Source organism: Hylobates moloch, unplaced genomic scaffold (genome assembly GCF_009828535.3).
Source record: "Hylobates moloch isolate HMO894 unplaced genomic scaffold, HMol_V3 SCAFFOLD_12, whole genome shotgun sequence".
Classification (NCBI taxonomy): Eukaryota; Metazoa; Chordata; class Mammalia; order Primates; family Hylobatidae; genus Hylobates; species Hylobates moloch.
Genome location: NW_026652287.1, coordinates 66,277,457 through 66,293,984, shown reverse-complemented (window position 1 = coordinate 66,293,984; position 16,528 = coordinate 66,277,457). Strand labels below are relative to the sequence as shown.

Here is a 16,528-nt window from a genome sequence, read left to right as displayed (position 1 = left end):
TGCTGGGATTACAAGCGTGAGCCACCGCGCCCGGCCTAATGATTGATTATATTCTGAATACTAGAAAGATAAACTTTGGGTGCAATCTAGATGACAATCTTGATTCTAAAGATGCTTTGAAGAACTATTTGATTCATTCATTTTACAAACATTTGTTGAACCATATTATGCACCAGGTACTGTGCCAGCCATTAGGGATCCAAAAATGAGCAGGACATAGACCTTGCCCTCAGGGAACCTGCAGTTTTGTGGAAGAAGAAATATAATTTAACAGGCAACTCCAGTATCACGTGATAGTGACCTGAGGTTTGTGTAGGTGCCTCAGACCCCCAGAAGATGCCATCAGTATCCAAACAAATGCCCCAAAGAAACCACATACCAATAGAAGAATAGAATCTGTCACAATTGTCAGCCACAAAGCACACCATAAACTACTTAGTGCATACCACAGCAAAGTGAGGGCCACCATGGGATTATCCATTACACAACAGCACAAGGAGAAAACCTCTCTGAACCCATTTGGAAGAGCTGGCAGAGGAGCCAAGACCTATGACAGGAGAACCCCCTGAGATTTATTCACTCACAGGTAAGCTCCATGAGAGCAGTGAGCTTTGCTGGTTTCCATCTGCACTGTAGCCCCAGCTCCTAGAATAGTGCCTGATACAAAGGAAGCCATTGATAAGTATTTATTCAATGAATGGAAGTTTGGATGGATGGATTCATTTAACTCATATCAAGTAACTGCAGAGGTGGGTGCCTGTAGCAGATAAGTAGTAGCAGAGGAGTAGGATAGTGAAAAAGGCAGGAGACATGGTACCTACTAAAAATCTGTGGCATCAACAAGTGACTTTTCACATCCATCCCTTTTCATAGGAGCTTGAACTGGCAGTGGCTCCATTGTGCAATGTGGAACACAAGAAAAAGCAAGGATTTTGAAGTCAGACAAATGTGAGTTCAAATCCTGGCTCCTCCAGACCAGAGAGGACCTGATGGGAGGACTGGGAGGACTTGATTTCAGCAAGTTAGTTTCCTGACTCAGTGTCCTCACTTATAAGATGGGATCCACACCTTCAGGGTGACTCTGAGGGTTAACCAGAAGAAAACATGCAAAGCTCTAGACCCAGTTCCCTTCACCCTTACCCCATTTTTCTGGCATCAGGGATGGTTGTGCACAGCTGCTGTGGATCCCCAATTCCTTGAATAACCATCCTAAGTGCTTTGTCAGTGCTCTTTCCTATTTCTCTTAATTCCTTATCTCCTTTCAGAAACCTTCCCCAAGAAGCCTTCTTCACTCTCTCAAAAATGCATAGTAATCTATTCCTTCTTCTCACCCTTTCAGCATTTACTTCGGTTCTATTGGTGTGTGTGGTTCAAATAACAGATGTCACTGAACTGTTGACTTGGGTAGATGCCCTGTCTTCCTTACTAAACTGTTTGTGTCTTACTTCGTACCCTAGTAGCTAATGCAGTGCTTTGATTCTAGCAGATGAACGCTACTCATGATAAACCTCACTTCCTGTACTCATCAGTCCTCAGGTCATAAAAGTTGTTTTACACAGGGTGATATGCCACCCTATAAAACTACAATATTATGCAGTGAGTCACAGATCATTACAACTCTCAAGAAGTCAATAAAATTGATTATGTCAGAAATCCCATACCTGTTTTCAAAAACAACAAAATGTTTTCTCCATGTGTTTGGGCATTATAAAATGGGACAAAAGCCTGAAGAAGCTTAGTGAATAGGATCTGCCTGGAGGATTGCTCACAGTGCATTACAAAAATGAGAGTAAGTGAAATTATGAATTCATGTTTGCTGATCAGAGGGAACACCTGAAGACTCATTCTTGCTTTCTTATGTATCGTGGTCTCCACATCATGAAACCACAAAGGTATCCTCTTATTACCCATAGAAAGGTGCAACATTTAATTCATATCAACTAACGCTTATTAATACACCCACTAGAAGGCACATCTAGTCAGGAAGACTGAATCATTCAACAGAAGATTTGGTACTTCCCAGCCACAGTGGCATCTGCTTACCACAAAGTTAATCAGGTCACTGCCAGCTTATCTGACTTCATCTTTGAGGGGTGCAAAATAGTCATACTCTAGAAAGATGATCTAGTCAATAAGACCATTGGTCAACAATCTTTCTAGAGCTCCCACTCTGTGCTAACCAACATCCTATGTAATAGGATGAATATAATAGAATGAAAAGAAAGGATCCTTTTCTCAAAAAATATACCAGTGATGGAAAGGTAGGATCTACCAATCTATAACAATTTAAGAGCACCTTAAGGCAGTGGTTTTCACTGATGTGAAGAGTAGGCTTCACATCATTGGCATCAGCATCACCTGGGAACTCATTAGAAAGCAAAATTTCTAACCCCAGACCTAGTGCATCAGAAGCTGGGTGGACCCAGCAATCCGTGTTTTTAACCAGCTTTCCAAGTCCATTCTGATGCATACTACAGTTTGAGAAATCCTGCTTTAAGTCGGCTGAGCAAGTTCAAATCAACATAATACCAACAGATTATATGTGCTGAGTAATTGCATGGGCCTGTTGTTAATCAGAGCTTCCTTAATGACCCTTCATTGAATGTATTGGTGGGGGTCCATATTCTAAGTGAAAAACATTTTAACACAGAGTCAATTCTTGATCATCTCTTTTGTGAATTATTAGTGGCAACTTCACATGATTCCAGGCTAAATTTCCCAATTCAGCCAATATAATCGCAGATTACATCTCTAAAATAAGCTAAATTGGCCTCAGAAGGTTTGCAATATGTAAACCAAATGTCAAAGACTTTTGCTGCTTCCTTTCATTAACATGTGTAATCAAGAGTTGCCAAACTAGCACAGGTCACAGGAATAAAAGTTATATGAAGTTTAGTCCAACCCTTTCATATGTGTGGTGATCAGATGGGGCAGAGAGCTCTGAGCAGCCAGGTACCCTACACAGCAGTGGTGGGCATGGGTTCTCCCAACTGCTTACTGAGGGCCTGTATAAAGCCTGTCAATCAGACTAAGACTTACTGTGGTTTTAATCTCACTTCGTGCTTTTTGGGAGAATTGTAACTCCATGTTTCTGACCTTGGTCTGTTAATCTCACCCTGATTCCTGATGACTTTCTTCTTTTATTAGTTGTTCTTCAACATGGAATCTAATGTGAGTACGATTAACCCAACCATACTGACTCACCAAAAAAATAAAATAAAAGACATGAGCCTATTCCTCTGCTGGACAAGAAACCAGAGGTTTACCCTTCTATTACAAGCTCCTTGGAGAGGAAGATTCAGTAAATCCTCTGAAAATGGTTTTCTTCAGTGTTTCTATCCATCATCATAAAGAGTCATTATCCTCCCTTTGTTAATTTACTCAGCAATGTTTATTATAGCTGAATTATTGATTATGTGGGTTCATAGGGGTAATTTAATTCAACTTAATTTATAAGGAAACACCTGCTCTGTGTAGGATGACACGTTAGGCTCTGAAGAGATGGCCCTCACACACTCAGGCGTATGGCAGACACAATAATGGCCCCCCAAAGATGTCCATGTCTCAATTCCAGAAACTGTGAATATGTTACTTTACACGAGAAAACGGACTTTGCAGGTGTAATTAAATTAAGGATCTGAGACACAGAGATTTTCCTGGCTTATCTGAGTGGGCCCAGTGAAATCACAAAGGTCTTTATAAAAGACATGCAGAAGGGCCAGAATGAGAGGAAGAAGGTAGTGAAGATGCGGTGAGACAGAGAGAGAGAGGGAGATCTGAAATGTCACGTTGCTGGCTTTGAAGATGGAGGAAGAGGCCATGAGCCAAAGAAGGCAGGTGGCCTCTAGAAACTGGAAAAGGCAAGGCAGTGAGTTCTCCCCGACAGCCTCCAGAAAGAATGCTAAGGAATTCTGACCTCCAGAACTGCAAAATAATTAATTTATGTTACTTTAAGTAACTAAATTTGTGACAATGTGTTACAAAAACAATAGAAAACTAATATAGGGAGTTTACAACCTAGTAAAAGAGATGAGACAAGCAGCTTTGATATAATTCAGAAAGTGATAAATATAAAATAGAAATACAAAGAAATTGCTGTGGAAATACTGATAAGGGGAGTACTTCTGGTTGTAGAGATTAGGGAGGCTTCCAGGAGGATGGCAGTTTTGTAGAGCTCTGATGATTGGTAGGATTTCAAAAGAGGGAGATCCAAGAAACAGCAGGAGTGAAGGTCCAGAGTTGAAAGGTGTAGATTAAACAAAAAGCTGACCTAGGCCCTTGACCAGCCATTTTGTCAGGAATAAAAATTACTTGATGGACATTTCATATAGTCTCCTTAGGATATAATAGGTCACTAAGTCTGTTTTTAAAAAGCTGTAATAATAGTCAATACAGGATAAACTGTCCTAAGAGTTTAGGATAGATCTTGGAAAGAAATCCCCTTTCAACACAGAGCATGCTGTAGCCAAGGGTGAACCTGGCTCATTTTCAGACAAGCAGGCTAGTCAGGGATTAACTGAAAAACAAGAGGGGTCAATCAGAATAACAAGGTGATTCTTTCCAAAGGTATCTATGAACATTTACAAATTAGACATCTGCTACAAGCCTTGCAAGCAAGCTAAACCAAACTATGGAATCCAACTGAATGTTCTCGGCAGATGGAGGCTCTGAGGACTCACACTGAGGATGATGGAGAAGACATTAGAATCCAGTCCCTTTTTGGTAGGTTTTGATTGTTTTGTTTGGCTGAAGTCAGAACCCCTGATCTTAAGGCATTTTGAAGGGCTCTAATTGAGCGTGGATTTGGTCATGAGGCAATTATCCTGATAAAACAATTTTTTAAGGCACTCTGTTTGAGGGTTTTGGAAAAAAGGAATAGAATTGTCCAGATTGTTTATCTGCATCACCCAAACTCACTATTGATCATTCTCTTGGCATTGCTTATGGAGCCAATGTCTTCCCAAGGTCATATCTGTGCTCGGGTGCCTACGCAATATTTGCTTTTTTCTTTATCTTCTGGTGGAATTCATTCTTTTTTCTACTGTTCATATTCATCCCAGGAAAATTTGGAGGAACAGCTGCTCTCCACTGGCCTGCTCCTGCAAGAATGGCCTGGAGCTTCTGAAGAAGGATCCATATTTACCTTATAGGGCCTTAAGTCCTGGGATGGAACTATATACTTTGGGAACCAACTTTCTTCACAGGAAGAACTGGGCATGTTGCAAGCTTCCTCATTTCTCTTGCTCTCTGCCTTTTTGTCCAAGCTCAGAAACATAACCTCAGACTGGCTGCATTCAAAAGGAGTTTTCTGAGTCATTCTGTCTATCCTCAGGCCTTCATCAGAAGGCAGTAAATTGTTATTCTGGCTTTCATCATCTTCCACTGGAATACTTGGTACATTCTCCAGGAATAGAGGAGAAGGACACCTGAAGGACTTTAGTGATGTGGGAGGATCTTCAGCAAAATACAAGCTGGCTTGAGTACTTTCAAGAGTATTTAGAACCTAATAACAAAGAAGCAAATAGACATTAAATTGAGTTTGAATAATCTTTCCTTTTACCCTTTATCTCTCTACCTATAAAGAATATTCTTTCATTTTCATGAAATTAGTTCAGCTATAGAATTTTGAATTAGAAGGGATCTTAAAGATTAGCTAAACCCCTTTATTTTGAGGAGTAAATTAAGTGACTTAAAACAAGGTATAAAAGAAACTACACTAAAGTAAATACCAAGAGACCTGACTTAAGCCTCAGATTTGCCACCAACTAGCTTTGTGAACTTGGGCAAGTCTCTACATTTTTTACTTCAACCATAATACGTGGAAGATTGGAAGGGAATGAGGAAATGGTGGGCCCAATGTGTAATTCTTAAATGCCAGTTATTTGTTGTTGTTGTTCTTGTTTTTTTTTTTTTTTTTTTTGAGACGGAGTCTCACTCTGTTGCGCAGGCTGCCGTGCAGTGGCAAAATCTAGGCTCACTGCAACCTACGCCTCCCAGGTTCAGGCAATCCTCCTGCCTTAGCCTCCCAAGTAGCTGGTATTACAGGCACATGCCACCATGCCCGGCTAATTTTTGTATTTTTAGTAGAGATGGGGTTTCGCCATGTTGGCCAGGTTGGTTTCAAACTCCTGACCTCAGCTGATCCACCCACCTCGGCCTCCCAAAGTGCTGGGATTACAGTCGTGAGCCACTGTGCCTGACCAAATGCCAGAAGTTTTAGGGAGCTCTTTTAAAGTGCATTTCCCTTGGTCCCAACATAGAGATTGTCATTTAAAAAATAAGGTGTTGAAGGTCCAGGAATCTGTATGTTAGAAGCTTCAGATGATTTGGATGTACAGCTAGATGTGAGAACCCTTGATGTAATTAATACACCATACAACATACCTTCATATACACACACACACACGTAATTAAAAAAATACATATAGAGAGCTTTACAATTTACAAAGTGCTTTCACATATATTATCTCATTTAACCTGTACAAACAACATTAATCATTCTCATTTTATAGATGATAAAGCCTGAAGCTCAGAAAAGGGAAGCAGTATCATTAGTCAGTAAGGTACAGACCTGTTGTTTGACACCAGATCTCCAGGCTTCCAATTCTCTGTCCCTGCACGATACATCTCATAGCTCCTTCCTGAGCCCTTGGCTCCACACAACTCTCACGGGTGGTGTCAGGCCTGGAATACAGTTCTCCTGCCTCGAAGGCCAGTGCTGTTTATATTCTGATCATGTCAACTCCTTGTTTAAAACCCTTGCATGGCTCTATGATAGACTCAGGATAAAATCCAAACTCCTAGAATGGAATTCATGTCCCTCTGTCATGGAAGCTTCTACTATTTTAACCACTCCAGGCTTTCCCTCACTGCTCCCCCTCCATGATGCTGAACTATCTGTGGTCTTAGCACCATGGGCTCCATCACCTTGGAGCCTTTGCAGGTGTTCATTCTCTCTGCTTGGGATGTCTTTCCATCCTTACTGCTGCCTAAATCCAACCTGTTCTTCAGATCTTAGCTAAACTGTCATATGTATCAAAAAGCTTCCTTTAACTTCCATGGGCTGGTGTGTATTCTGAGTCCATGCTCCATGGTAACCTGGCCTTCTGTCTATCATTATGTTTCTCTTGCTGGACCAACATTCTATGTTTACTGATCTGACTCCTCTTAACAGTGAGCTTGAGGGTAGTCATTGCATCTTGATCACTGATGTATTCCCAGCGCCCAACACAAAGTCTGGCACACACAGAGTAGGCATTAATTAAGTATTTGTTTATTTATGCAAATAAACAAATAAATGAATGGGTGATTAAGTCTATGGATAGATTAATAAATTTTTAAAAATGGATAAGGAAAATATATGCTGCATTTATAATCAACCAGATCTCTTAATGAAGACTGAACACTTTGGGAGGCCAAGGCGGGTGGATCACTTGAGGTCAGGAGTTCGAGACCAGCCTGGCCAACATGTGAAACCCCCGCCTCTACTAAAAATACAAAAATTAGCCAGGCATGGTGGCTCGTGCCTATAATCTCAGCTGCTTGGGAGGCTGAGGCAGTAGAATCACTTGAACTAGGGAGGTGGAGGTTGCAGTGGGCCAAGATAGTGCCACTCCTCTCCAGCCTGGGCAACAGAGTGAGACTCTGTCTCAAAAAAAAAAAAACAACAAAAGATTGCATAAAATATTCCCTGCAAACTGCTCATTTATGTCTTTACATTAAATTTTTTGTAGGGTCTTGGTTCCACCTAGAAATGACCTCTACCAGAGTAGCAAATGATGTGGCTTTTTGACCTGGAAACACTAACTATTATGTTGGAATTCTCTGTTGGAGGCTGGATTTGTCTCATTAACAAATAATTCACTTAGATACACAATTTATCTAGTTTAGATTTTCCATGGTTCTGTGGGCTGTTTTGAATAAAACCATGTATATACTCACTTCATCCATTGATGGTCTTAACTTTGCCCGCGTTGCAGCACACCGGCCTGCCAAACAGAAGAGCTTGGCGGAGAAATTCCGAGGGCAGGGAGGCACTTTCTTATCTAGAAATGAGAGACATGAATCCAGGCCTCTTTTCTCCATCAATTCTCTAAGGAGATCCCGCTTGGAAGAGAGGGAGACAATTTTATCACAGAGAACTTGATCAGAAAATGACCAAGAGATAGGTGCCAGGATGAAAACAATTCTTACCAGCTGGATATGTTTTGGATCATCTAACACTACTCTACATCCTGTTAGAACTTCCATTATTACCTACAAGGAATATATAGAAAGTCAGCTATATACCTTAAAAATATACACGCAATTTGTTGCAACTATTAACCATGACTATGAATATAGTTCATTCTAATTAATGACTTTATATTTTATTAATTGCTTGATTACACAAAATTAATATATAAGATGGGCTAACAGGAAATCAATGAGTCAAAAGTTAAAACTCTTTAAAAAATTCTTAGAATCTAGCACATTCTTGGCAATAAACTCTCCTCCTTTGTTAACTGGCAGTTGGTACTCACAATTCCAAAGCTGTAGACGTCTGTTTTAATGGAAAGTTTCCCCTGTCTGATGTACTCTTCTGGCATGTACCACAGATGTTTACTGCTGCTGCTGGTCATATTTATGGTACAACTCTGATGTTCTAGGTGGGACCGGAAGTGTGCCATGGCAAAATCAGTTAGTTTGGGTTGAAACTGATCATCCAAAAGGATGTTTGCACTAAAATTGTGATCAGGGACAAACAAGACAAAATATCATAAAGGCACTTCAGTGTAAACAAACATACTAAACTCACCTTCTTCACATCTGGTTAATTCAAAACACTGTCAAAATAAAGCCAAACAAATTTCCATGAACTAGAGAACATTCTTTCGTTTTTCTTAATGTATAAATCCAAGTGTTATCTGCAACCTAGAATAAAAACCTGACCTAGGAACAGTGGGCATTTCAAACTTAAAGATACATATGTGAAGTTGCTGGATAAAGCTGATGCTTTCTCACTAAGAGAAACTGAAGTTAACCAAAACAGCTTTCCTTGTGCTTTTCTTACACTTACGGAGAACATGAACTGAGTTTTAATCAGCTGATTATGTGTCTGTTATGTGCAAGAGCTGTGCTGTGAAATGCTTGGCTTATGAGCGCAGAGCCACTAACTTGGAATGATTTGAGAACTCTTTGGTAGTCCCTGCCCTCGTGGCAGCCCTATCCCATGGTTTCATCTCTACGGTTTTTTGGTCTTTGAGTCTTATTTAAAATGCAAATGTTTGCAGAGACAAAGGCAAAGTGCTTATAGTCAATATAAGCAGTTGTCACATTAAAAACCTTAAGAATCATCGGACATTCTGGCTGAGGGTAGGCATTGGCTTACTTTTACCTTCAAAGGGCTGTCAAAGCAGGAATGGGAAAGGATAAGCCAAGAGACAGATCCATTTCCCACTGCATACAGCCAGGAGCTCTGCCTTTCCCTGGCTCCATGACCACCCACAGTTTCCTTCGCCATGTAAGCCTCAGTGCCCTCTCTCCTCTCATGTGAAATGAGGAGAACAGAACTCTGGCAGGGGGAAAACGAAGTGCATAGTGTCCTCCCCAGCACTTGGTAATGCTCAAAAAATGGCAGCTAGGAGGAAGATTAGTAATCAATTCCAAGAGAACAGATGGATATTGAGAAGGAGGTGGGGCAGCCAACAGAAAGTCATGCAATTCCCAGCTTTGCTTAGGGCTCTTCAGAGCTTGCTCTTTATCCCCTGAAACCAAAGCATCTAATAGTAGACCTGCCCATCCAAAATGCCAAGAGGCATATTTGTAGTACGACATGCTGTTACTAAAAGTGCTACAGCAACAGCCACGGGATATCGAGAAGTTCTTAATTCTGAACAAATTTTGGATCTTACAAAGGCTCCAGAAGTCTTTGCTATCCCTATACAGGTAGGTTAACGGGCAGGCTCCAGTTCCATAGGTCTGAACTGCAACTGTTCTTACTGTTCAGAGGACTCAGAGTCCTACTTCTATTTAGAGAGTTTGGGGGAAACAGTTCAATGTATGAAGCTAAGGCCTTAAAGATTCTAGTCCAGACTTTGTCTAGGGCTGAGTTGACCATAGAAAAAACAAAGGCACTTCCGGTGGTCTTTTTTTTTTTTTTTTTTTTTTTGAGACAAAGTTTCGCTCTTGTCCCCCAGGCTGGAGCGCATTGGCACGATCTCAGCTCACTGCAACCTCTGCCTCCCGAGTTCAAGTGAGTCTCCTGCCTCAGCCTCCTCAGTAGCTGGGATTACAGGCGCCTGCCACTACACCAGGCTAATTTTTAGTAGAGATGGGGTTTAACCATGTTGACCAGGCTGGTCTTGAACTTCTGACTTCAGGTGATCCACCCACCTCAGCCTCCCGAAGTGCTGGGATTACGGGCATGAGCTACCGCGCCCAGACCCCGCGGTCTTTTAAGGATAAAGAAAGACACATTTTAAACTTTATTTCACTCCTCCTTCCACTAAGGGTGGCAAGGGAATTGTAAAATCCAAAAAGCCCACCTTCTGAGCACTAGGGCCTCTTATCAGCTGTGTGCTCTTAGCATTTATGGAAGGAAGGTCAGAGAAGCCTGGTTCCCAAGGCTTGTATCAATGAGCACAGTTGTCATTTCTCTCCTAGCCTTCTCCCTTCTCCCTGGGGAACCCAGCAGCTGCTAAAGCCAGCCTGGGCCTCACACACCCCCATCTGTCACTCCTCACCCACTCTTACTTTCTCATTTGGAGAATTGTTGACTATCCCGACATACCTCAGATGAGGAACAGACTAGAGTCAGATCCGACTTCTCTCCAGCTCTAGATAAGAAGAGACTGTCAGTTCATAATCACTTCTTCCCTAGGTCAACTCTTCAATGGATCAGATCAAGTCTGAGGCTCCTGGAGATGCCCTGAGGGTTTCAGAGTCCTGGGGGCATTTGAATGCAGGAGTCTGCCGGTGGGCCACGAGGTGAGGTGGGAAAAAAAGGTTCTCTAACCTTCATTGCCAGGACCCCACCTTCTGCCCTTCAACTTCGGAGTCACTTCTGCACGCCCCATTTCATTTCAGCACAGGGGGAGGGCAGGAATGTTCTGAATGGCAGATATTCAATGTCAAACACCTAAACATCTTCCTCTACCACAGCTCTAAAAAAAGGCATAGAATTATAATTGACAATGCCAGAATCATGAGACTGCAAAAGCTGAATTTTTGAAACACCAAAAAAAAAAAAAAAAAAAAATCCCTAAATCTTTTTTAAGTACAAAAAGAGAGAAAAAAGCAACAATAATAACAACAAAACTTTCAATCTAATTCATTTATTTGACCCATAGCAAAGCTGGTGGGATGCTTTCAGCAAATGGTGAGTCAGCTTCTGTGAAAGTTGGGCAGAAGGGAGTTGAGTAACCACAAACAATGCTTACACCATAAAACCCAGAGAGGACTTTGGGTCAGTGAAAGGCCATCGACAAGATGTGAAATTATTCTAGGGTACTGAATTTACAGTTTGAATAATGACAATCGGTGAAAAGATAAGTCGTTTTCCAGCTGACTTTAGTGTATAACATAAATTTTGAGCCCAGTGATTTATTCTGTTCTAAATAAAGGTTAGCGGTAGCTAAGGAAGAAGGATGTTCTGTTTTAGGAAAGCGGAAATTGCAAAAGGCCCTTCAACAATCAATTTCTACCTTAATTCTTTTCCCCTGCTTCAACCTTAAATAGAATGTTCAAACACAAAGTGCCTTCAGCTTCCATGCAGGTCAGCTGAGTAAGTTAATCCTGTGGGGTGAAAATAAACTAACAAAATTAAGAATCTAAAATAACTACAATCATGCCAATATCATGCAAAAGGGCAGCCTGCAAGCAACTGTGGCCACCAAAGAGATAGATAAAAGACATCTTTGACCCATATCCATGGTTCACATCCTCAATTTCATGCTTCTACAATCTATTTTTTCAACTCTTTATCACAAGGCTATTTACCTTAACAGAGAGGCCATCCGCTCTCCAGATAATTCCTTTAACAGAATGATCACTGGTTGTACACTGAGGAAGTATGGAGAATCCTATACAGATGATGAGTTTGTAACCTGACTCTAGGATGTTACTTAATCTCTCTATTAGTAGGGGTCTCTAGGACAATTTTTGGGGGGACCTGAATCCCCCAGACAAATGCTACTTTGTAATGAGAATTGCTTTCTTTGCTCACCAGTTTATCTCCTAATTAAGTTCAATCCCTTGGACCTTAAACATAAGACAAGATGTTCCACCTAGATTATAATGCAGGATTTGAATTCAAGTGCAAATACCATATTTGGCATGAAAGAGCATGATTGGTTTTTAAAGAGAGCGAGATATATACCCACATATATATAATATATATACTGATATATTTTATATATATGTGTATATATATATAGTATACATATGGGTCCAGCAGTCCAGCTCCTGGGTGCCTGGAAACTCTCAGGAAATGCCAGGGCTCCAAAGAAGGATCTAGGGAAGAGGAGACAGGGAGCCACAGATTGGCTCCAGAGATAAAGAGGACCCAGTGGCCCCTCTGGGACAGCCTGAGGCAACAGCACACATGTGCTGTCTGTATTACGGCTGTTGCAACACCGAGACACCCCTCATCAGATGCCCTACCTCCCCTAACCAGATGAGGCAAGACTCAGTTTCTCCTATAACCTGCAGGCTACTAAAAAAGTTGTGCACCCCACCCCAACTTAAGTGTGCACTGCATCCTGCCTGGAATGCTACAAATCTGAAACCCTTTATTCCCCTGTGGGACTGCGGAGCTTTCTCTTTCATCCCCATTGAACCTAGGCAGGTCTGGGAGACACAGTATTCAAGCTTGTTTTTGCTTGTTGGTGCCTTCTGAGTCTAGGCACTCAGTGCAAAGGCCCAGTAAGGGGTGTTCCTCCTTTAATTGTGAAACTCCAAATCTACCCACAACTACCACAATCCCCCTAAGCCTGTTTCCCCGTTGGTATAAAGATCTGATAATGCTTACTTCACAGGGTTCTTAGCAGTATTAAATGAGAAAACGTAAGGAGAGTGACACAGAGGGCTCAAAGTATGCTTTAAAGGATATAGGCTGGCCATTGTCCATCCTACGTCCATTACCTTACCTTAAAATCCCAAAAGGCTTGGTTGCATGTCTCTAGAAGTCCAAAGACACCAACTCAAGGAACAAAAATACAGGGGGTTGTAGGATGTCCCTGGAGATCTGAGGACCCTTCAGTTAGTTAATGCCAACAAATTGGCTGAGTTTCAAATAGTTCCAGAGAAGTTCTGGGCAAACATATTTTCCAGACATTTTAAGACAATGGAGAGACAGAAAAAAACTGGCATGTACCGTGCATATGTGTATGTATCTATGTGTATAAGTAAATGAATGTTGGGGATTAGAGCGGTGGCAAATAGAATTAATAGGGGAAATTTTAATTTATGTCATATTTAATTGTTTTGGCATCCCTTAGAAAAAATCAAATTTGGATATTTTAGAAAAGGGGAAGCACTGGGGGAAAACAGGAAAAATCTGAGGAAAAAGAATTGTATATATCTAAAATTTTTCTGAAAGATAAAAGTAGGCTTTTTGAGGGGGTTAAGAGGGAGAGGGAGGAGACTGATTAAAGAATCTTATCGGTCAAAGAAAGAAAGAGACTTTGCATTCCCTGTAGGCTTTGACATGCCTGTTAACGAGCTGGGCTCCAACCTTCCCATCTGAGGATAAAGGCAGGAGGAGCCTGGGTCTTCAGGCAAGGGTGTCCTGGTCACAGGGAGGGGCCAATCTGTGGCCTCCTATGCCCTCTTCCCAACCACTCAGTTTTTCTAGTCTTTTGGAAAGGAAATTATCCATGCACTCACTCACTCTGACCTTACATCTCTGATCAACTTCCATTAAAAAAAAAAAGAAAAGTCCATTTTGAAGCAAATGGCTTCTTCTTTGTTTCTTTCCTAGACCATTTCCCTTGTATGAAAGACTGTTTCATTTGGCAGGAGACAAATGGCAATACTGATTAAAGAACATGATTTTATAGGAAACATTAGAAATGTTCACCAAGATTATCTCTTTGCTTTGGAAACATTAGCAATGTTCACCAAGATTATCTCTTTGCTTTGGAAACATTAGCAGGAATGAAATGTCTAGGATGGAAAATGCTGAGGATAAAATGCATTTCCATTTAAAATAGTTCATAAATGTGAAAACAATTAAGCTCACTAAGGGCTAGGAGGGAAATAACAAGGAAGTTTACTGCTTTCAGATGCTTTTAGGTGATCCTGTAAGTCAAAAACATCTTCGTTTCTCCAATAAAAATGTGAGGGTCTTTGGCCAAGAATATAGGCTGCAACTTTTCAAGATTCTTTTCTTTAAGTCCTTTCCTTCTCAAATTCCACCACCTGGAAGCAGATTTTGTTTTTATAACATTCTCTTTGAAGAGTTCAAATTACTAAGACATTTTTTAGCTAAATAAACCCCCAGACTTGTTGAAAACACCTTGGAAACATGGGCATTGTTTCTCCTGTGGGTGTTTCTGAGCTGTGTCTTTGACAGCTTCTTCCTTAGAAAGCTATCTACTCTCACCGCTTTTCAGACCCGATCTCCCCTTCAATGTCTGTTGCTACTGCCAGGAGTCCAATGTCAGCATTTCCAAGTTTCTGCACACTAATTATGCTCTCCTCTCCTTCCCAATTTCCCTGTCTCTGCCGATGACGCCAAAATGCTTCCATTAATTCCAGACCTTTAATTCCTTAAAAAGTGCGTGATGATTGGACTCACACAAACATGGAATGCAACCTCCCTTTCCCCTTCTACAGCTATGAGACAGAGGCCAGTCACTAATCTCTGTAAGCCTCAGCTTTCTCCTCTATCAAATGGAGATAATAACTATAATACCTGAACTCAGGCTTGCTGGGAGGATTGCTAACAAATGATTCAGCAGGCGTTGATGCCAGGTGAAAAGTCTCTGGCTCTCATTGAGCTCTCTCATCTGATTGCAGTCTATCTGCTACCCTTAAGGTATTAGTACTTACTATACAGTCAGGACAAACTGTGCTTTCTGCTGTCTTGGCCTCTCTCCTTTCTGTTCCCCTCATCTTGAAAATACTCTCCCCTGCTTTATTTTTATCTGAGTTCTCTCTGCAGCCATAAGATTCACTTCCTCCATGAACTTTTCACTTGACTGCTCCAAATTCCAGTGCTCCTCCTTTCTCCAGAATTCCTACTGTACAGCTCCAATGACATTGATACTCACAGGGAGACCACCTGATGTTGTTTACTTAAGTGTAATGTTGAGTCTATAGAAGATACTAAGTAAATATTTGTTGATACAATCAATTATGTAAAGAGGATTTGAAACTGAGGGTAGCCCTAGACTACTCAGTATAGGAATGGTGAATATGTGGCTTAAATGTTGCCATAACATTTATCCTCCCAAAACATCCTCCCATATTCTTGGCAAACATCAAAAATTTAGTTCAGAAAGCACCCACCACAGATTCTCTTTCAACCCTGCATGTGGGAAATCATTATCAATCAATCAGACATGGAACATGAGACAACACTGACTTGTCATCGCTGCTATAGAATCCTGCAGAGGAGGTGAATAAGGCCCACAGGGTTGACATGACTTGTTCCATGCAAAACCGCTTAATAGCAGGGCCAGAACTAACGCCTAGCCCCACTATTTTTCTGTTTGGTGCTCTTTTGATTTACTACAGTTAACTGAGACAACATCTTTTTATTCAGTTACTCATGAAAGACTAAGAGACTTGATTTCAAAGAGAAATGAAATGAGCTTTTATCTCTTTTCTTTAGCTGTATATAGATAATTCCAGCGGCAAATGGGCAAGTCACAGGATTTTAGCTCCACAGAAAAGAAGTCTGAATAATGACAGCTGCACCCAAATGGAACTAGACCCCCACAACATGCTGGGTTCACCATACAGCAAGGGCTCAAGTACAGGTTGGATGAAACACTTTTCTCACATTGTGGGGGGATAATTACAGCTCATTGCCAGGCCTGGGCTGTGCTTTCAGTCTATCACCTCAGTTCCTCCTCACAATGGTGGGAGGAGGCGGAGCACTGTCACCCCAGTTCCAGATGAGGTAAGAGACTGAGCCTCAGGGGATTAAGCGACTTGCCCAGGATCACAGTGCCAGAGAGTAGAGCAGTAGGGATTTGTACTGAGATCTATGTGACCCCAAAGGCCACACTCTTAACCAGTGATAAGAGACAGGGACAACAACGAGATCGCTAGGGTGGCTGGTAAGGAAGAGGAAGGACGGATAAAAGACTAGGAAGAGGGTGTTTCAGAAAAACAGGCATTTCAGAACTTTGACTAAAGCCTGCTCCAGAGTGGGCAGGCCGCTGGAGGCGCCTCCCTAAACATATCTGACCTCATTCTAATTTGGAAGCTGATCAGGATAAAGCTTGGCCAGGATTTAAGAGAATACAGGGTCACGTTCTCCTGTAACAGTCCTAGACTCGTGAGTATAGAGCCCAGTACAAAAATAGGCAGGTGTAAT

The 16,528-nt window shown here is 41.4% G+C and overlaps 1 protein-coding gene across 2 annotated transcripts in view; it reads right to left on the bottom strand.

Annotated features, from left to right (window-relative positions):
- Window positions 1–20: 20 nt before the first annotated feature.
- The window catches only part of IRAK3 (interleukin 1 receptor associated kinase 3), a 62,441-nt gene continuing 45,933 nt past the window's right edge, over window positions 21–16,528 (bottom strand). For both annotated transcript variants that reach the window (XM_032170669.2, XM_032170671.2), the window contains 4 exons: window positions 8,523–8,721; window positions 8,194–8,256; window positions 7,942–8,106; window positions 21–5,503 (listed from right to left, as the gene is read on the bottom strand). In XM_032170669.2, coding sequence (XP_032026560.1) covers window positions 5,039–5,503; window positions 7,942–8,106; window positions 8,194–8,256; window positions 8,523–8,721 — 892 coding nt within the window. In that variant the 3' untranslated portion in view covers window positions 21–5,038. The remainder of the gene's footprint in view (window positions 5,504–7,941; window positions 8,107–8,193; window positions 8,257–8,522; window positions 8,722–16,528) is intronic.